Below are 18,234 nucleotides of genomic sequence, written 5' to 3' on the forward strand. Positions count from 1 at the left end.
GGCAGAGAGACAGCGTGTCCCCGGCGGGTCAAGTTCCAGGGCTCAGTTAAGTAAAACTGGGAGGGGGGGCGGTCACTGCCAGGTGTTTTTTCACCTTAATGCATAGGATGCATTAAGGTGAAAAAACACGAAGGTTTACATCCCCTTTTAATGTCTTCACAGTCAGGTGGTGTGTGTGGCCAATTTCTCTTTATCCCCGTCGGCTCGAAGATAACCGAATGATCAAACACCACTGATTGCTCGGTTCTCAGTGCTCTGCTCTGACTGCCTGCCTTGACCAGCTCTGTGATGTCAGCCAACATGAATCACAGGAGTGCAAATCATCCACAGGAGAAGTACAGCCAAATGAGCTTTGACTGTACTTCTCTGTTAGGCATATCCAAACCCAAAAGTAAAATGTAATCTATTTCAACTTACCAGTCTTTAAAGGTTTTGGCTGCATTCATTTTCTTTTTTTTCTTAGTCTTTTTTCGTTTTTCACATGGTGATCCAGCTCGTAAGTGTTTTTTTTTTTTTTTCTTTGTTTTTTTTTTTTAATACAGACCAGGCTGGCCAGCAAATGTAGCAGTTAGTGAGTTGAAACAAACCATTTAAGCTGTTTGTAGAGGCTAAAGTTTTTTTTTTTCCTTTTAACCCTAACGCATTTTCTGCATGGTCAGTTTTTTCATATAGTTAAAACCTTTATCCCAAAAGGATAAAAGCTATTGCTGTAAATGCTTAAGTGTTAGCTGGAGTTCAGTTTTGATGTGTTAGTCACTTATCTAAAGTCTATTTAAAACTAGTAGTCCATCCAATACTACCTTCTCCAGGCAGTGCTGCTGTCTGCAGGTATCTTCATTGCTTCTCCGCTGCCAGAGGAGCCACCCATAGTTGGGTTGTGTTATTGGCCAGGTTACCAGGTGAAAAAAAAAAGACCTAAACAGAAAAGTAAAACCACCACCAAGTCCAAGGAGTGGTAAGCTGCAATGTATCACATTTTTGTTTTTGGGTTTAGATGCACTTTATGTTCTGTATTTTTAGTAGCATTCATATACGATTCACTTCTAACAAATGAATCCCTTCAGTCCAAGGCGGCAATGTTAAGTAATTCTATATCAAAGAAGAGTAGAGCTGAAGACATTGCAGCAAAGAGACATAGCTATCAATCTTTTATTCAGTAGTGTGACTATTGTATTGGATTCAGAACAATAAATCCACTTGATCTGTATAATTGGAGAGATAAATCTAGCTATAGTTTCACTAACCTAGTGTAATGAATACACGTCATTTATGTTGTAGTACTTACTAGGCCATTTGTAGAAATGACTCCTGTCCTTATGTGAAGCCTTAAGGCAGACCTTATTACTTATTACTCTTCTCCCTAGGTACCCTCCTGCCTCTTCCTTACCCCTATACACAGATGCAGAAAAAAACACAAAGAAATATCTTTTATTTTTTATTTTTATTTCAATCCTGTATTCTTGCCTAGGTGAGAATGACATAATGGGACCTTGTGTAAGTACAAAAAACATCTGAGATCCCTGCTAGTAATATAACGGAGACCTAGCAGTGTGTCTGCGTATTGATGAGATCTCGCAAACTGCCTCCTGGGATCTGTGATGTAGATATTTTAGGAGGCAGTTTGTGGGATTCTAGATTTTCCCTATAATGTAGCAAGTCATCACTTTTTGAGTTCAGGTCCACAAAAATTCCCTACATTATGGTTACTAATTTATAATAATAAATGTATACAATGTAATTACAGACATTTCCTTTAAAGTGGTTGTAAAAATCTCCAAAACAAAACAAAAAACCTGCAAGACAAAGGCATAATGAGCTAATATGCATCACATACTAGCTCATTATTAAATACTTACCTTGGATAGAAGCTGTTGCAGCGGTCCCCGTACACCGCCATGACCGACGACATGTCTCCCGGAGTTATTTCCAGGTTTGCGGACACCGGCTCTGTGATTGGCCGGAGCCAAGATGACGTCATGTGTGTGGGAGCCACCGGTCAGTCACGGTACAGCTACTGAAGAAACGGCACGAGCAAGCCGTTTCTTCAGTGCACACGTGCCGATGATGTCGGCACATGCGCATACAGTGAATATCTCCTAAATGGTGCAAGTTTGGAGATGTTCACGGTACCTACAGGTAAGCTTTATTATAGGCTTACCTGTCGGTACAAGTGGTAGATCACATTAATTATACTAATGGTATATTACTAATGTATATTAGTGTTGAGTATTCAATAGAGCTAGCACATGATTGATTTAAAAAAAAAAAAAAAAAAAAAAAAAAAAAAAAGTCCTCTCCAAAATAAGAAAAATACAATTAGTTTTATAGTTCTCATATATACAATGTGTAGGTAAGGTTAGAGCCCTTTCACACTGCTGTGCTGAAAAAATGCAGTTAAATACAGTAGGTGACCATGATATTGTGTCAATCTCGCCGCTATTATCGGCGAGATTTGACACCTGTGAGCCCTGTGGCGGGAGCCAGCGCTGAGCTGGCTCGCTCATCGGGAAAGGAAAACAGCGTTTTTTCCTTTCCCGATGAGCGACAAGCATTGCTGACAGGTGTCTGGTATGAATCATGAGGGGAAACGCCGCGCCAAATTTTAAATTAAAAAATGGCATGGGTTCCCCTCCAGGGGCGTACCAGGCCCTTAAGTCTGGTATGGATTTTAAGGGGAACCCCCTACGCCGAAAATATGGCGTGGGGGTCCCCCCCAAATCCATACCAGACCCTTGTCTGAGCACGCAGCCTGGCCAGTCAAGAAAGGGGGTGGGGATGAGCGAGCGCCCCCCCCTCCTGAACCATACCAGGCCGCATGCCCTCAACATGGGGGGTGGGCGCTTTGGGGCAGGGGGGGGCGCTCTGCGGCCCCCCACCCCAAAGCACCTTGTCCCCATGTTGATGAGGACAAGGGCCTCTTCCCGACAACCCTGGCCGTTGATTGTCGGGGTCTGCGGGCAGAGGGCTTATTGGAACCCGGGAACCCCCTTTAATAAGGGGGCCCCCAGATACCGGCCCCCACCCTATATGAATGAGTATGGGGTACATCGTACCCCTACCCATTCACCCGGGGGGAAAAATGTCAATAAAAAAACACACTAGACAGGGTTTTAAAGTTATTTATTAGGCAGCTTTGGGGGGTCTTCTTCCGACTTCTCCACTCTCTCCGGCCTCTTCTCCCGGTGTCCGGTTCTTCTCCCGCTCTCTGGCCTCTTCTCCCGGTGTCTGGTTCTTCTCCCGCACCTAATGACATCACAGTCCCGAGGCATGATGGGGCTGTGACGTCATAGGGGGGCGCGGTCACCGGGTGACATAAGTCGTTGCGCACCTCGCACACGGCATTACAGCAGGAGAGAGCGTTGTGTCAACATCAGAAGAAGGGAAGAGGGAACAAGATGACGGAGAAGACTGGGCCAACGCTAGCAAAAGAGCAGAAGATAACGGAGGAGCCCGGCAGAAAAACCGGACACTGGGAGAAGAGGCCGGAGAGAGCAGGGAAGTCGGAAGAAGACCCCCGAAGTTGGAAGAAGACCCCCGGAGCTGCTTAATAAATTACTTTAAAAACCTGTCTAGTTTGTTTTTTAATTGACACTTTTTCCCCCAGGTGAATGGGTAGGGGTACGATGTAGGGGAGGGGAACCCATGCCGTTTTTTATTTAAAATTTGGCGTGGCGTTCCCCCTCATGATTCATACCAGTAACCTGTCAGCAATGCTTGTCACTCATCGGGAAAGGAAAAAACGCAGTTTTACTTTCCCGATGAGCGAGCCAGCGCGAGATATACAGTACCCTGTCGGCGAGAACCAGCGCGATGGGATCGCGCTGGAAACACATTCTCGCGGTCAGGTACTGTATGCATCTGTAAGCACCTGTGAAACATGGACATGTGACTCAACACAACCGACGTGTGTTTTTGATGTGTTTTCCGTTGATTTCAATGGGTGGTGCGTTTTTGGTGCACTTTTTAAGCAGGGCATCAAAGATGTACCATGCAGGAATTTTAAAATCGTACTGCAGCACACTGGTGTGAAGAGTTCCATAGTGTTTGAAGGGAAATATAACATCTGTGCTTTTAGCAGGGTTAAAAGATCAGCAAAAAATGCATCAGTGTGGAAAGGGCCATGAATTCTACTTTTATTTTTCTGCATTAAGATTAAAAAACCCTTTTTATAACAGCACCCCCAGCCCCCCCTTAAACACTTAACTTGTCCTGTATCAATCTAGCGCTGTGCCCAACTTTAGTTCTTCTCTTTCCTCTCCCCACTGTCACAAGCTTGGCTGAGAGCAGTGGGAGCTATTGGCTCCTTCTGCTGTCAGTCAAATCATGTGAGGAAGGAGCAGGGGTGGGGCCAAGCCAGGCCGTGTGCTTCTATGGATGCACACAGCCCGGCTGTGGCAGCACACACACAACAGGAGGAGACCAGAGCAGTGGCAGGAGACCCCGGAAGAGGTAAAGCAGAGGTATGACATGTTTGTTATTGTAGGGGGAAAAAAAAACAGCCTTTACAACCGCTTTAACATACAAACTTTTTTTACGCCTTTCTCTCTCATTGCATTTTTCTTTTTTCAAAATGATCACATTTGTGCAGTGTTAACCCGCACACCACCTTGCGTTATGTTATGCGTTAACCTGTGTTGTGTTAAGGCAGCCTGTTCATTTTGAATAAATTGCCCATGCACCCCAGCCCACAGTTAACCACACCTGACCCTTTTTTGTATGTGCAGTGCACAGCTATTTAAAATGAATGGCACTGCAATGCACTAACACAAATGCGGTACTTCATGTTTCAGTAATGCTCTTTTTTTTTTTTCTTAGTTTTCTATAAAAAAAAAAAAGTCTTAGTGAGTTTTCAAAGAGAATAAGACATTGAACCAAGTGGCCCAGTCCGCACTGGGCATGTCCAGTAATGCATGTTTTACTGCAACTCAAAAGTCTGATTCTGACCAGGATGCTATGAAACCTGTAAAATACCAAAAAAAAACCTTAGCTTGGGTGCTTAAACAGAAAATACCACAGTTGGCCACTAGATGGTGCTAGGTATTATAGGAAATACCTAAGTAGATATTTAGTACCATCTAATGGCCAAATGTGATAATTTCTGATTTAAATCCATGAAAGTCATCTATCCAGAACAAAAAATAGCCTAATAACATTTTGTTTTTTGCCCCAATCGCACAGACTGAACGTACATGCACTTTCACAGGACAAATTGCTATGCAGATTTTTTTTTTATTTTTTTTTTTATTTTTTTTTTTTTTTTTTTAGAAATACACCCCTATGTGTATCACTAGCCTTAGTGTACATTTTTCTAATTTATGCTTTTATTTATTTTGTCTGTTTGGTTACACTTCTGTCCCATGAGCTGTAGATCAAAGGATTATTTCCGTAGTTCCAACAAGACCTGACATATTTTTCATGGGTTCCTCAAGCGTGAAAAGGTTGTGAAAAGAGATTTAGCATTTGACCGTTAGTAAATTGCAAGGGCATGTAGTGGAGAGTTTGAGCACATACCTTTTCTTCCAGGATGTCAAATTGCATGTTTGCTGCTCTTCCATTGTAAGTGTATAGCTAAACATAACAACTGTATGTAGGATTTCAACACATACGTAGTCTAAATTAATATCTTGATTTACTGGTAGAAAAGAGTTTTTAGCATACATCTAGTACACCTGTTATTGTATTTTCAAGCCCAAAATGGCTTAATATGTGTAGGTGATAATATAACAGATGCATATATGCTGTGTTACAGTAGGTGGTATAGGCATCAATGTTCTCACACAACTTCCAATCAAGGTAAAAACATTTTTTTTTATCAAATATTATTATATATTTGAAAATGTGTGAATCCTGGGTGATAGCTGTGTAAATCTTTTGTGAATATATTTACAAATAGAACCGTATATTGTTAAACTTTTTTTACCTTCATTTTAATATTGCTTCAGTCTGATTAACCAGGGTGTTTTCTGTTTTTGTTTTTTTTAGCACAAAGTAGAGAAAGTTTCACTAAACAGTGCAATTTATATAGACACAGCTTAATTTTGAGAACAAATCATTAAAGATGTTTGAAAGACATCTGACCTTTTATACCACTGAGTGATGTCAGTGTGATCCAGCAAGGGATCAGACTTATTGATCTCCGTGTGGACTGGATGACACATGTCATGAAATGTCAGGGAAGATGACTACAGCTAAGATAAAGTGACTTAAAATGTTCTTTTTCTTACTAGAGAATGCTTAAAGACTGCTAGGCAGAAAAGTTACCGATCTGTTCCTTCTTTTCAGGTCAAGGAGACTGGTGAGATTGCTATCGCGGGTGCCTATGTAGACCTTACATCAACTGTTAGTAATGTGCAGTCCAGAGATGCGGTTCAGGTAAGGATAATGAGTGGAAGTTCATAACAAGTATGTGCTGCAAGTAGAAAAGTTTGATAATTGAATAAAGCTGTTAAAGGCTGTAAGGCTAGTCGTAGGAGAGGGGCTTGCACTGGCACTCCATCTAAGACCCCTTTCACACTGAGGCAGTTTGCAGGCGTTTTAGCGCTAAAAATAGCACCTGAAAACTGCCTCTCATGCCTCCCCAGTGTAATAGCCTGAGTGCGTTCACACTGGGGCAGTGTCTTTTCGGGACGGGGAAAAAAGTCCTCCTAGCAGCATCTTTGGGGCAGTTTGGGAGCGCTGTATACACCGCTCCTAAACTGCCCCTGCCCATTGGAAAGAATGGGCAGCGCTTCCGCTGCGCTGCAACACCGTCACTTTTAACCCTTCTTCGCCGCTAGCGGGGTTTAAAACAACACGCTAGCGGCCGAAAAGCGTCGCTAAAACTAGTGGCGCTTTACCGCTAGTGGACCCGCTGCCCCAGTGTGAAAGGGGTCTAAGATAATGAGCTCTCTGTAGTCTTTGATCTACGATGAATAATTTTCTTTTGCTGGTTGGTACAAATAAATTAAGATAAATACACATATATTGAAAATGTCTTGACTTGTTGGATAAATGCAGCAAGCTTGGTTGATCTCTCATCTCTATTAAAATTGTATTATGATCAAACAGTTTAGGGGTGCTGAGTTTTAGCAAATGATTGATTTAAGACAGATTATTAAAAAAAAAAAATTTTACTGTGACGTTTTATGAGATGGAAGGAAGATTTGCCCGGAGGGCCATGAACTATTTATGTGAGGCCTAAGCTATATGTGACCCAGCAAAACAGCCAACCTGTGAGGCAGCCATATAAAGGTGAGCCTGAAATAGACTGGAAAGACGTTTTCCTATCTCAAAGGATACGTTCACCTTTCTGAACATGTTACATGTTACATGTTACATATTACATCCGTATTTGGGGTGTAACATTTTCAGCAATCTCCCCCCAGCCCCCCTGCACTGACGTTTCCCCCACCTCATTGTAACAAAGGGCAGAAGGGCAGGGGATCCTCTCCCCACAGCCACTGTCACATTTTGAAAACAGCGCTCCGCCAACACAGCTGCATCATTCATTCAGAGTTATTCAGATTCAGAATACTTTATTAATCCCAAAGGGAAATGTACTACAATTATGGGAACGAATGAACTACACTTACTGTCTGCCATGGCTGCAGTCTGCTTGTAGTTCGTTGATTTTTCCTGCACTCCAGTAACTGTCTGCCCTAGGCAGAAAGCTATAATGAGTCTGCAGAAGCCTGATATTGCACACATGATCAGCTGATAGCGAGTTTATTATTATTATTTTTTTTTTTTTGAAGGGAGAAGTTATTCTTTAACCACTTCAGCTTCTGAAGATTTTAACCCCTTCATGACCAGGCCGTTTTTTTGCTATTCGGCACTGCACTACTTTAACTGCGCGGTCATGCAACACTACCCAAAGGAGATTTCTATTATTTTTTTCACACAAATAGAGCTTTCCTTTTTGGTATTTGATCACCACTGGGTTTTTTAATTTTTGCGATATAAACTAAAAAAGACCAACAAGTTAAAAAAAAATGTGTATGTATTTTTTTTTTACTTTCTGCTATAAAACATATACATAATAAAAATAAAATCATATTTCTTCATAAATTTTGTCCAAAATGTATTCTGCTATGTTTTTGTTTAAAAAAAAAAAAAAAAATCCCAATAAGCGTTTATTAATTGGTTTGTGTGAAAGTTATAGCGCCTTCAAACTATGATACCCTGGTATATACTGGATTTGTACTTTTTTTTTTTTTTTTTTTTTATATATACTACTAATGAGCGACTTATACGGGGAGCGTGACACTGCTGCAGTCAATGTGACCTTAACTGATGTTGGGGTGCAACGGTCACTGACACTAATACAGTGCTAATAATATACACTGACACTGTAGTAATGACACTGGCTGGGAAGGGGTTAACATCTGAGGCAATCGAAGGGTTTAATGTGTGCCTAGCTATGTGTAAAGTGTTTACTGTGTGGTGCTTTTACTAAGGGGTGTGCCGGTTTGTAATCCCCCCTTTACAGGGAAACAAAAACTGGTACATAACCACTGTTAAAAGAGAGCTTTGTGTTATTTATATACACAAAGCTCTCTCCTGTCAATCGCTCTGACGATTGGCGCGCTGGAGCCAGTGACAGTGCAGCCGGGTGGGCGCTACCCAGAAATGCAAAAATTGCGTATATATACGCGATTCAGCGTAGCTGACCCACACTGTAGCAGTAGAACTACAGTGCGCAGTCCGCAAATGATTAAGCTCTAATACATGCTAGTATACAAAAACAGATGATTTTCCTTGAGTTTTCCTTGATTGATTCTACCACTTTATATTGTTAATATTTCATTGTATTGATCATATAATAATCACATTTTATTCCCCTACTGCCAGGGTATTAGCAATCTTGCTCACAGAAAAAAAATCATCATCCTCTCCTCTTAAAGTAGAAGACATTTATTTTTGCTGGATCTAATAAGATTAATCCAGCTGGGCTGGAGTAGTGGGGACAATAAATCTCCTACCAAATCCACTGTCTGAGGAACCCCTAAAGCTGACAGCACAGGAGTAGTGGATTTTGGCACTGATCGGGTTGGTTAGGGGTATCATCTACCAAGACACATCCAAAGATTGGAAGGTAGAGGTCAGCTCCTCTGTTACTTTAGTGGAGGTTGCTACAAGCACTGCTAGATACCTCCTCCTCTCTCAGGAACAATTATGCTAAGTTACTCAGTTAAGAGAGAAAATCGGTCAGGACCCCCAAACTCCCTCTTAGAAGCCCTAGATACGGTGCCCTGCCACATTAACCACTTGCCGCCAGTATAATGTAGATATACAAGGTGGCACTGCTGCGCCGGATAATGTACTAGGTACCTGATCGCAAACTTTCGCTTCTGGGCTTAAACACAGCAGGAGCTGATGTGTGGGTACCGTGGACTCAATGTTCGGCAGCACCCACTGATCGTTAGACAGAGAGCCAGAACAGTGATCAGCCTATATAAACAAGACAGATAGCAGTTCTGTCAGTACAGAAAGCATGGATTCTGTGTTCCTGTAAGGCAGGAACATGGAGCCATGCCTTCCCCTAGTAAAATCACCTCCCACACAGTGCAAAAATACTGCACTGTTTAACACCTTTCCCCTTCCCCAAATAGTGTCAGTGTCCCGATTATCCGCCGCAATATCGCAGTCCCGCTATAAGTCCATGATCGCTGCCATTACCAGCAATTAAAAAAAAAAAAAATCCATGGTTTGTGGACACTATATCTTTTGCGCAAACCAATCAATATACGCTTATTGGGATTTTTTTTACCAAAAATACGTAACAGAATGCACATTGGCCAAAATTGATAAACAAATTAGATTTTTTTTGTTTTATATCGCAAAAATTAACAAATACCACCAAAAGAAAGCTCTATTTATGGGGGAAAAGACATAAATTTTGTTTGAGTACAGCGTCTCATGACTGCGCAATTGTTAAAGTAACGCAGTGCCCTATCGCAAAAAATGGCCTGGTCATGAAGGGGGGGTAAATCTTCTGGAGGTCAAGTTGTTAAGCCCAACACCAAGGGGCCCAAGGTGACAGACATTACAGGCTAGGTAAAAACCTAGGAACCAATACAAGTAAAAGCAAGTAGATACAGCAACCTCCAGCTTACCTGTGTCTTGCTGGTGCCACATGCCTGACGAAGGTGTCCTGCATGACTCTGAAATGTTGCACTACCTTTTTTTGTAATGTGATCACGCTTCAATAAAAACTCTTTGGACTCTACTTGATCTGTGTTGTGCGGGTAAATATCCTCAGTGTGGCTTTCTGATCCAGTCTCCAGCTGGTGGTTGCTGCAGCACCCAAAACTTTAGAGCGTTCTCCAGGAATGTGTGTAATGGGAATATGGAGTACTGCTGGTGCTAAGGGCACCTGTACCTGCATGAGCTGGAGTCAGCATTGAAGAATCCAACATGCAGTATTGGCTTCTCCACCTATAGTGTCCTGACAACCATTGCTGCCCATAAGGCTCTAGCTGGCCCTTCCCCCTGCGCTGAGAATGAGACTTAGAGCCAGATTCTCCAGTGCCTGAAAGTGTCTTCCGTGCATTATCTGGTCCAACAGGAGCACAGTGAGGCCACAAGTGCAAGAAGTTCCCTACAGTGCACACACCCAGACTGGAAACCCACGCTGCCCGTGCTGGTCCCTGTCAAGGGGGTATGCCATTTCCAGACATGGCCTTCACCAGTCACAGGAGGAGAGAGGGAACCAAGCCACCTTCTTCCCATCTGAGGGGTCTTGGAGGGCAGTTTCAAGGTGCCTACATCTCATACCCTGTCCTGGAAGACAGTTTGGAAAATATACATTGATGTATAATTGCAAAAGTTTCTTCCTAGTGGCTGCATGTTTGTGTTCCATGTGGTCTGCAGGTACAGCAGTAGCACCCTGTGTGCTCTATGACCTCTGCCTGCGTCTGTTCTAGCTGCCAAATTCCAAGATCATGGTCTTTCCTCTGCCTTCCTGAGGATGATGCTGCATACATCAGTGTAGCCCCTACCAATTCTACCCTACTTATTCCAATTTGTGATGTCATGTATACCTGCTGTCATCCCTCTCAAGATTCAAAGAGGCTGAGAAGCACTAGCCACATGGTAGGCAGAATACAATGTAAATTATTTTTTTCAAAGTTTAAGAAGTAACTGTGCCATATGTAGTTACATGGAATTCAACATATTTTAGTTCTGCTTTAAATTCCAACTCGAGTATAAATGTAACCCCCCCCCCCCCCCCCCCCCTTTACCCCCTCTCTGATTGCTGGGTTAAGAAAAATAAACCTTTCAAAATCCCGATTTCACTCACCTTAAGTCACAGTCACGTGGTCCTCCAGTCCCAGGTTCCTTTACTCTGTTTACTTCCTGGATGGGCCCTTCTTCTGAGTGTCCATGTCACTGTCTGTGCCTTTTGACGATTCCCATTTAGCAGAGGAGTTCTCTCAGGACCCAGAATAAGAGCAACATCAATCTGAGGGAACTGAAGGGGACCAGCCAGTGGAAATGGTGTCAAAGAGAGACCTGACTGAGGGTACTAATTTTGCCTGGAGTTGGGCTTTTGGTATGGTTAGATGTCCAGGGCAAGCGGAAGTGAGCATGTGCCAGTATCAGAATTTCTTATTGTGGATTAAGCAGAATTTATAACCTGTTGTGGCAAACAGATCTCTTACCTCTTGACTGTTATGAGTGATTTTCTCTTGTATGGCCAGCCTAGCTAAACAGATCATATAAAATCCCCACATTTCCTCACCTGTACTGCTTGTAGTGGTTAGACCTCAGATGAACAGCTGATTGTTCCGGTCCTAGAAACCACAAGGTAGACATTAATGCAAGCATAAAAGTGCAATTGAATTCTATCTTGCCATATTGATTTGTTATTATGTTTACAGGGGAAAGGCAGGGCATCGATACTGTTGTCACTGGTGTTACATTACTCTGTGTAACACAATTTGTTTAAAAAGAAAAATAGACATGTCTGTTAGAAGTCCCCATCGATTCCTCTTCTGTCTTCTTGTTATCCTGTTTTACTTTTCCAGCACAGCGCTGCAAGATACATGACTAACAATTCAATAAAGCTCTGTTGTAATTGTGTCACCATTAACACATTGAAACTCGAGGACTAATCTGGCATTTTAAAGGCAAAGTGGATGCTATTGTTATGTCCTAGGGTTACACATGATCTGTTTAATTGGTGGAAACTCATTGCAGTCATATCTAGTGTTTATGCCATTCTCCATCAGTGTGCATTCAGAACTGGTAGAAAGCAGTTGGGTTTCTAAGGTCACACAGTAAAAAAAAAGGTCAAAATTCACTTCCAATGTACAGCTATGCGGAGTAACCCATGTGTAGGTCTCTGCTGTTTCACAAATCATTTTACCAAGGGCATAGAAAAATCAGTCTTATAAAATGTATAAATAATATATAAAATAGTATAAATTAATGGTTAACATTAAAATAAAAGAATAAGGTTTTCTTTTTTGATTTTGTTTTTTAAAAAGCTTTGTGTGCCAGTATTTTCTAGGGGGCAGGGTACTTGACCCACAAAGCCAACTTGCTGTATAATATAGGGAGATGTTCCACAAATGTATGCTAGATTCGATGTCATGTGACTCTTCGATGATTGCGTTTGCCTGGCAGCAATAGTGTACTGAGAGCTAACATGAAGTAATGAGAGCTGACTTTGTGGAGACTGAATAGATCTGTGTAATAAAGCTATGTGCAATGATCTGATCTCTATCCTGTTTTTGTGCTAGTAATTAAGGCAAATTAGACCGCACCTTCCCTTAAATAAGTTGTTTGGAGGGCACATTATGACTTCTTCTTTTATAAGGTAAGTCAGGTTTTTTGAACAGCATGTGATATGCATATTAACCACTTCCTGTTTATAAACGGTTGAAGTGGGTATACTGGGATCATGACTGCAGCTACAGTATCGTCTTTTTAGCCCCAGCGGTTCTCTTTCCAGTAAAAGCAATTTGAGCAGCTGGATTACTTTTACAGGCAGCAGAAGGGGGTCCCCCTCCTCCCGTCGGTGCCTTTACAGGGCTCTCCCACGCAATCTGGGAACCTGCTAAGGATGCCACCAGCGGCATCCAGTTCCAGACACAGTGAGAGGAAATGATGTTGTGCTTCTCACTGTGACGTCAGAAACTGGAAAGCGGTGAACGAGGATTTTGTCACTTCCAGCTTTGGTCTCTTGTAAACAAGCCGTTACCGGCTCATGAAAGCATCTAATCAAATGGAACTCAGTTTGATCTGACGCTTTTATAGCCTGAGGAGAGATCTAATAGACCCCAGACCTTTCCATAAATAGGACCCTTTTACAACCCACGCTATCACAAGAGATGTTTATCCCTTGTAAGGCCCCTTTCACACGGGACCTGATCGGACCCTACATTTACTCCTATGGGGCAGTGGATACCTGCTGCTATCCGATCCTGTGGGTGAAATCCAGATGGATGGAAATCCTATTTTCCATCCACCTGGTGGATCAGATGACAACAGACAGGTGGTCCGTTTTTCATACGATTTCTCTATAGGGGAGAGCGGAGCTCTGACAGGTCCGTCTCTGCCCAGTGAGCTGAGACAGACCTATCATCTGCCTGTTCAGTGGAGATCAGCAAATCGATCCCCTATTGAGCAGAGCAGACTCCGTCGGGCAGACCGCCCATGTGAAAGAGCCCTAATAGCAAAAAAAGCTAATAAAAATAAAGGTATGGTGTTAAAATAAAACAACTTAAATGATAAAAAGTGCTCCGACACAAAGGCGAATGCACGCTTCGGTCCCACACGCATATGTAAGCAGCGATCACACCTCACATGTGAGGTATCGACATGAACGTCAGAGCAAGAGCAATAATTTTAGCTCCAAAACTGCCATGTTACTCTAAACTGCTAACTTGTAAAGGCTTTGTCTATGAAGACTTTTAGGTACCGTGTTTTGATGGCATTCCACAATCATACGCAATTTTAACCACTTGACAACTGGGCACTTAAACCCCCCTCGTGACCAGACCAATTTTCAGCTTTCAGTCCTCTCACATTTTGAATGACAATTACTCAGTCATGTAATACTGTACCCAAATGAATTTTTTGTCCTTTTTTTCATACAAATAGAGCTTTCTTTTGGTGGTATTTGATCACCTCTGGGTTTTTTATTTGTGATGGCACGTGATGGCACGTGACACGGATGTTGCACTGATAGATGGCACTCATGACAGATGGCACTAATATGTGGCACTGATGACAGATGGCACTAATGCGTGGCACTGACAGATGGCACTAATACGTGGCACTGATGACAGAGGCACTAATACGTGGCACTGATGACAGAGGCACTAATACGTGGCACTGATGACAGAGGCACTAATACGTGGCACTGATGACAGAGGCACTAATACGTGGCACTGATGACAGAGGCACTAATACGTGGCACTGATGACAGAGGCACTAATACGTGGCACTGATGACAGAGGCACTAATACGTGGCACTGATGACAGAGGCACTAATACGTGGCACTGATGACAGAGGCACTAATACGTGGCACTGATGACAGAGGCACTAATACGTGGCACTGATGACAGAGGCACTAATACGTGGCACTGATGACAGAGGCACTAATACGTGGCACTGATGACAGAGGCACTAATACGTGGCACTGATGACAGAGGCACTAATACGTGGCACTGATGACAGAGGCACTAATACGTGGCACTGATGACAGAGGCACTAATACGTGGCACTGATGACAGAGGCACTAATACGTGGCACTGATGACAGAGGCACTAATACGTGGCACTGATGACAGAGGCACTAATACGTGGCACTGATGACAGAGGCACTAATACGTGGCACTGATGACAGAGGCACTAATACGTGGCACTGATGACAGAGGCACTAATACGTGGCACTGATGACAGATGCACTAATGTGGCACTGATGACAGATGCACTAATGTGGCACTGATGACAGATGCACTAATGTGGCACTGATGACAGATGCACTAATACGTGGCACTGATGACAGATGCACTAATACGTGGCACTGATGACAGATGGCACTAATACGTGGCACTGATGACAGATGGCACTAATACGTGGCACTGATGACAGATGGCACTAATACGTGGCACTGATGACAGATGGCACTAATACGTGGCACTGATGACAGATGGCACTAATACGTGGCACTGATGACAGATGGCACTAATACGTGGCACTGATGACAGATGGCACTAATACGTGGCACTGATGACAGATGGCACTAATACGTGGCACTGATGACAGATGGCACTAATACGTGGCACTGATGACAGATGGCACTGATACGTGGCACTGATGACAGATGGCACTGATACGTGGCACTGATGACAGATGGCACTGATACGTGGCACTGATGACAGATGGCACTGATACGTGGCACTGATGACAGATGGCACTGATACGTGGCACTGATGACACTGATATGTGGCACTGATGACACTGATATGTGGCACTGATGACACTGATATGTGGCACTGATGACACTGATATGTGGCACTGATGACACTGATATGTGGCACTGATGACACTGATATGTGGCACTGATGACACTGATATGTGGCACTGATGACACCGATAACAGATGGCACATGACACTGACAGGTGGCACTGATAGGTGGCACTGATGACACTTGACACTGACAGGTGGCACTGGAGGTAGGTGGCACTGGGGACAGATGGCGATGGGGACAGATGGCACTGTGTTGTGTTAGTTTAACTGATTTTTTTCACTTCCGCTGCAGCACGGAAGCTCTCCCTCCTCCCTCCCTGGACACAACGATCGAATACAAAATGGCCGCTGTGATTGGCCATTTAGCAGGGTCTTTGATTAGCTATGCCCAAGGGACACGGCCAACACCGATTTCCTCCGCCGCATGCTCGTGGTGGCGCGCAGGGTAATGTAAACAGGATGACATCCAGGGACGCCCTCCCGGCAATTGAGCGCCGCGCTGTAGCCGCCTTTCGGCTATAGTGCGGGCGCAAGGTGGTTAAAGCGTGACATGTTTGGTATTTATTTACGCAGCATAACCTCATCTTTTATATTTTACAAAACAATTGGTTATTATATTGTGTTTTTGCACAAATATCGTGTGACATAATATACAATACCCACAATTTTATTCTCTAGGACCTCTGCTTAAAAATGTATAGTTATTTTAAAAAATGCAGATTTTTACATGTAGGAGAGGAATGTAAGACTGAACAATAAGTGGTTAAATTCCAGATCTCATATGTGTCTTTTCACATGCCCCCCTTGCCTTTTGTATTACTAATAATCCTATAGTTTGGAGGTCTTATAAAATGTATAAATAATATAAAAAATAGTATAAATCAGTGGTGAACACTCAACTGAAATAATAAGTTTTACGTGTATCGTTTTTAAATTTTTTTTTTTTAATCATTGTGTTTTACTTTTCCAGCCAGCGTCTAATTCATAGGGCAGGGGACCTTTTAAACTCTGCTTATTCTTCACGCCAACATTTTGTAGCCAGTCAAATTGGAGCTTACACATTTTGCTAGTAGTTTCTTAACCTTGCCCCAAGCAGCAAAGCACAAACGGGCAAATTCCTGCGCAATTTTTTTGCCTGTGACTGACACAGGCTATGTGCACAAGTGTACAGGCAGACTCAGTCAGGCTTCTTCAATATCTAGACAATTGCCACTTCATTGGGCATTTCACACAGAGCTGTTCCTTTCAGCTTCATGTTATATGAACGTAGGGGTGTTTTTTTTTTTCAGACATAGTGTATTGTGTGGAGGAACTATCTGTCACAGTGATGGACAGTGCCCCCTGTGTGGGTATCTGTGCGGCTGTGACATCATGCCGCAATGGCAACACCCACTGTCTGTGGACTTGAAGAGGCCATGCAAATATACAGGACAAATTTCATCCCACGTGCGCACAATACAGGATGCAGCTTGTTGACTTGAAATAAGGGACAACCCCCTTTTTTTAAGAAACAGTTGGCAACCTGAGCAGCGGGCTGGATCAAATCTTGTGGGCCAGATGTTGCCTTGGGGCCAAAATTTGGTGTCCCCAGCGGGTCTAGTGGTGTATGTCCATTTGTATCCAAAACATACAAAATACATACTGTATTGACTGGAGGATTTTTTTTTTTATAATCCACAGCAGTACTGCAGCCAGATATTTATTCTAATAATCAGTTATATGGAATGTAGTATAATATAATTTATTAAATGCAGTAGTCCGCTGCATGGCACTTGCATATGATTTACATTAATACATACTGAATCTTTATTTGTCTTACAGTTTTGTGTATTTGACCTGTCATAATGAATGATTGCTGGATTTGCATTAATGGTTTGTTTAGCTGATGACTTTTGCTTTGTAGGGCACAGAACTGCAAAGTGACCTCGTCTTTGAAGAAATCAGCCGTCGCATTAAAGATGTTGGGAATGAACTTGTTAAAAAAGTCAATGCAGTCTTCCAGTGGGAAATCACCAAAGATGGCAAGACGGCTGCACAGTGGAGTGAGTTTCAACTTAACTTAATAAATCATTTTTAGTGTGCCACTAATATTTTATCATGCATGTGTGTTGGATATCAGAGACTTGCATTTATAGTCTCTTAAATTATATACACAATTTTTTCTGTTTAGAAAAAATAAGCGACATTGACTTTTAGAGCATTGGAGTGATATCTGCGGTGTGCTAGATAAGACCAGTCAAGCTCACCACTTTTTCTGAATGTTCTTAGTTTAATGTGCTCTAATCATCCTGCAAGCCACATGCCCGCTTTCGTTACCTTTAAATCTTAAGACCTTACAAACCTTCCTACCTGCACCTGAGTAAGATGTGTGCATTTGTTATGTAGTCTGTGGCATCATTGGTTGCCGCATACACACTGCCTATAGTAAAATAAATCTTCACGTTTCTGTGTCAAGTGCTTCTGTTTGTTTTGAAACATTAGACATGCGGCATGTCACTGTACAGTTTAATGCAAGACCTCTGTTGGTACTCTAAAAATAGTGCCGTTTTACCGCCGACGCCACCCCTGCCCCAGTGTGAAATGGGCCTTAAGGTACCTTTAGACAAAAGATAACAGCTGTTCATTTAGAAGTTAATCTGGCCATGGGGGAAAACCTTCATACATGCTTAAGTTCAAGTTGTGTGATCCCTATGTGTTATTTCTGTGGAGCAGTGGGGGATCATTTAAAATTCCTAACTCAACTTATCGCATTATCTTTAAGTTTGATCTGT

General features: G+C 42.7%; 1 protein-coding gene across 1 annotated transcript in view; it reads left to right on the forward strand.

Moving 5' to 3' along the window:
* The window catches only part of HSD17B4 (hydroxysteroid 17-beta dehydrogenase 4), a 516,553-nt gene that overhangs the window by 426,716 nt on the left and 71,603 nt on the right, over positions 1 to 18,234 (forward strand). Inside the window, exons 21-22 of the mRNA XM_073624673.1 lie at positions 6,283 to 6,372; positions 17,367 to 17,505. Coding sequence (XP_073480774.1) covers positions 6,283 to 6,372; positions 17,367 to 17,505 — 229 coding nt within the window. The remainder of the gene's footprint in view (positions 1 to 6,282; positions 6,373 to 17,366; positions 17,506 to 18,234) is intronic.

Source organism: Aquarana catesbeiana, linkage group LG01, assembly GCF_042186555.1.
Source record: "Aquarana catesbeiana isolate 2022-GZ linkage group LG01, ASM4218655v1, whole genome shotgun sequence".
In the NCBI taxonomy this organism is placed as follows: domain Eukaryota; kingdom Metazoa; phylum Chordata; class Amphibia; order Anura; family Ranidae; genus Aquarana; species Aquarana catesbeiana.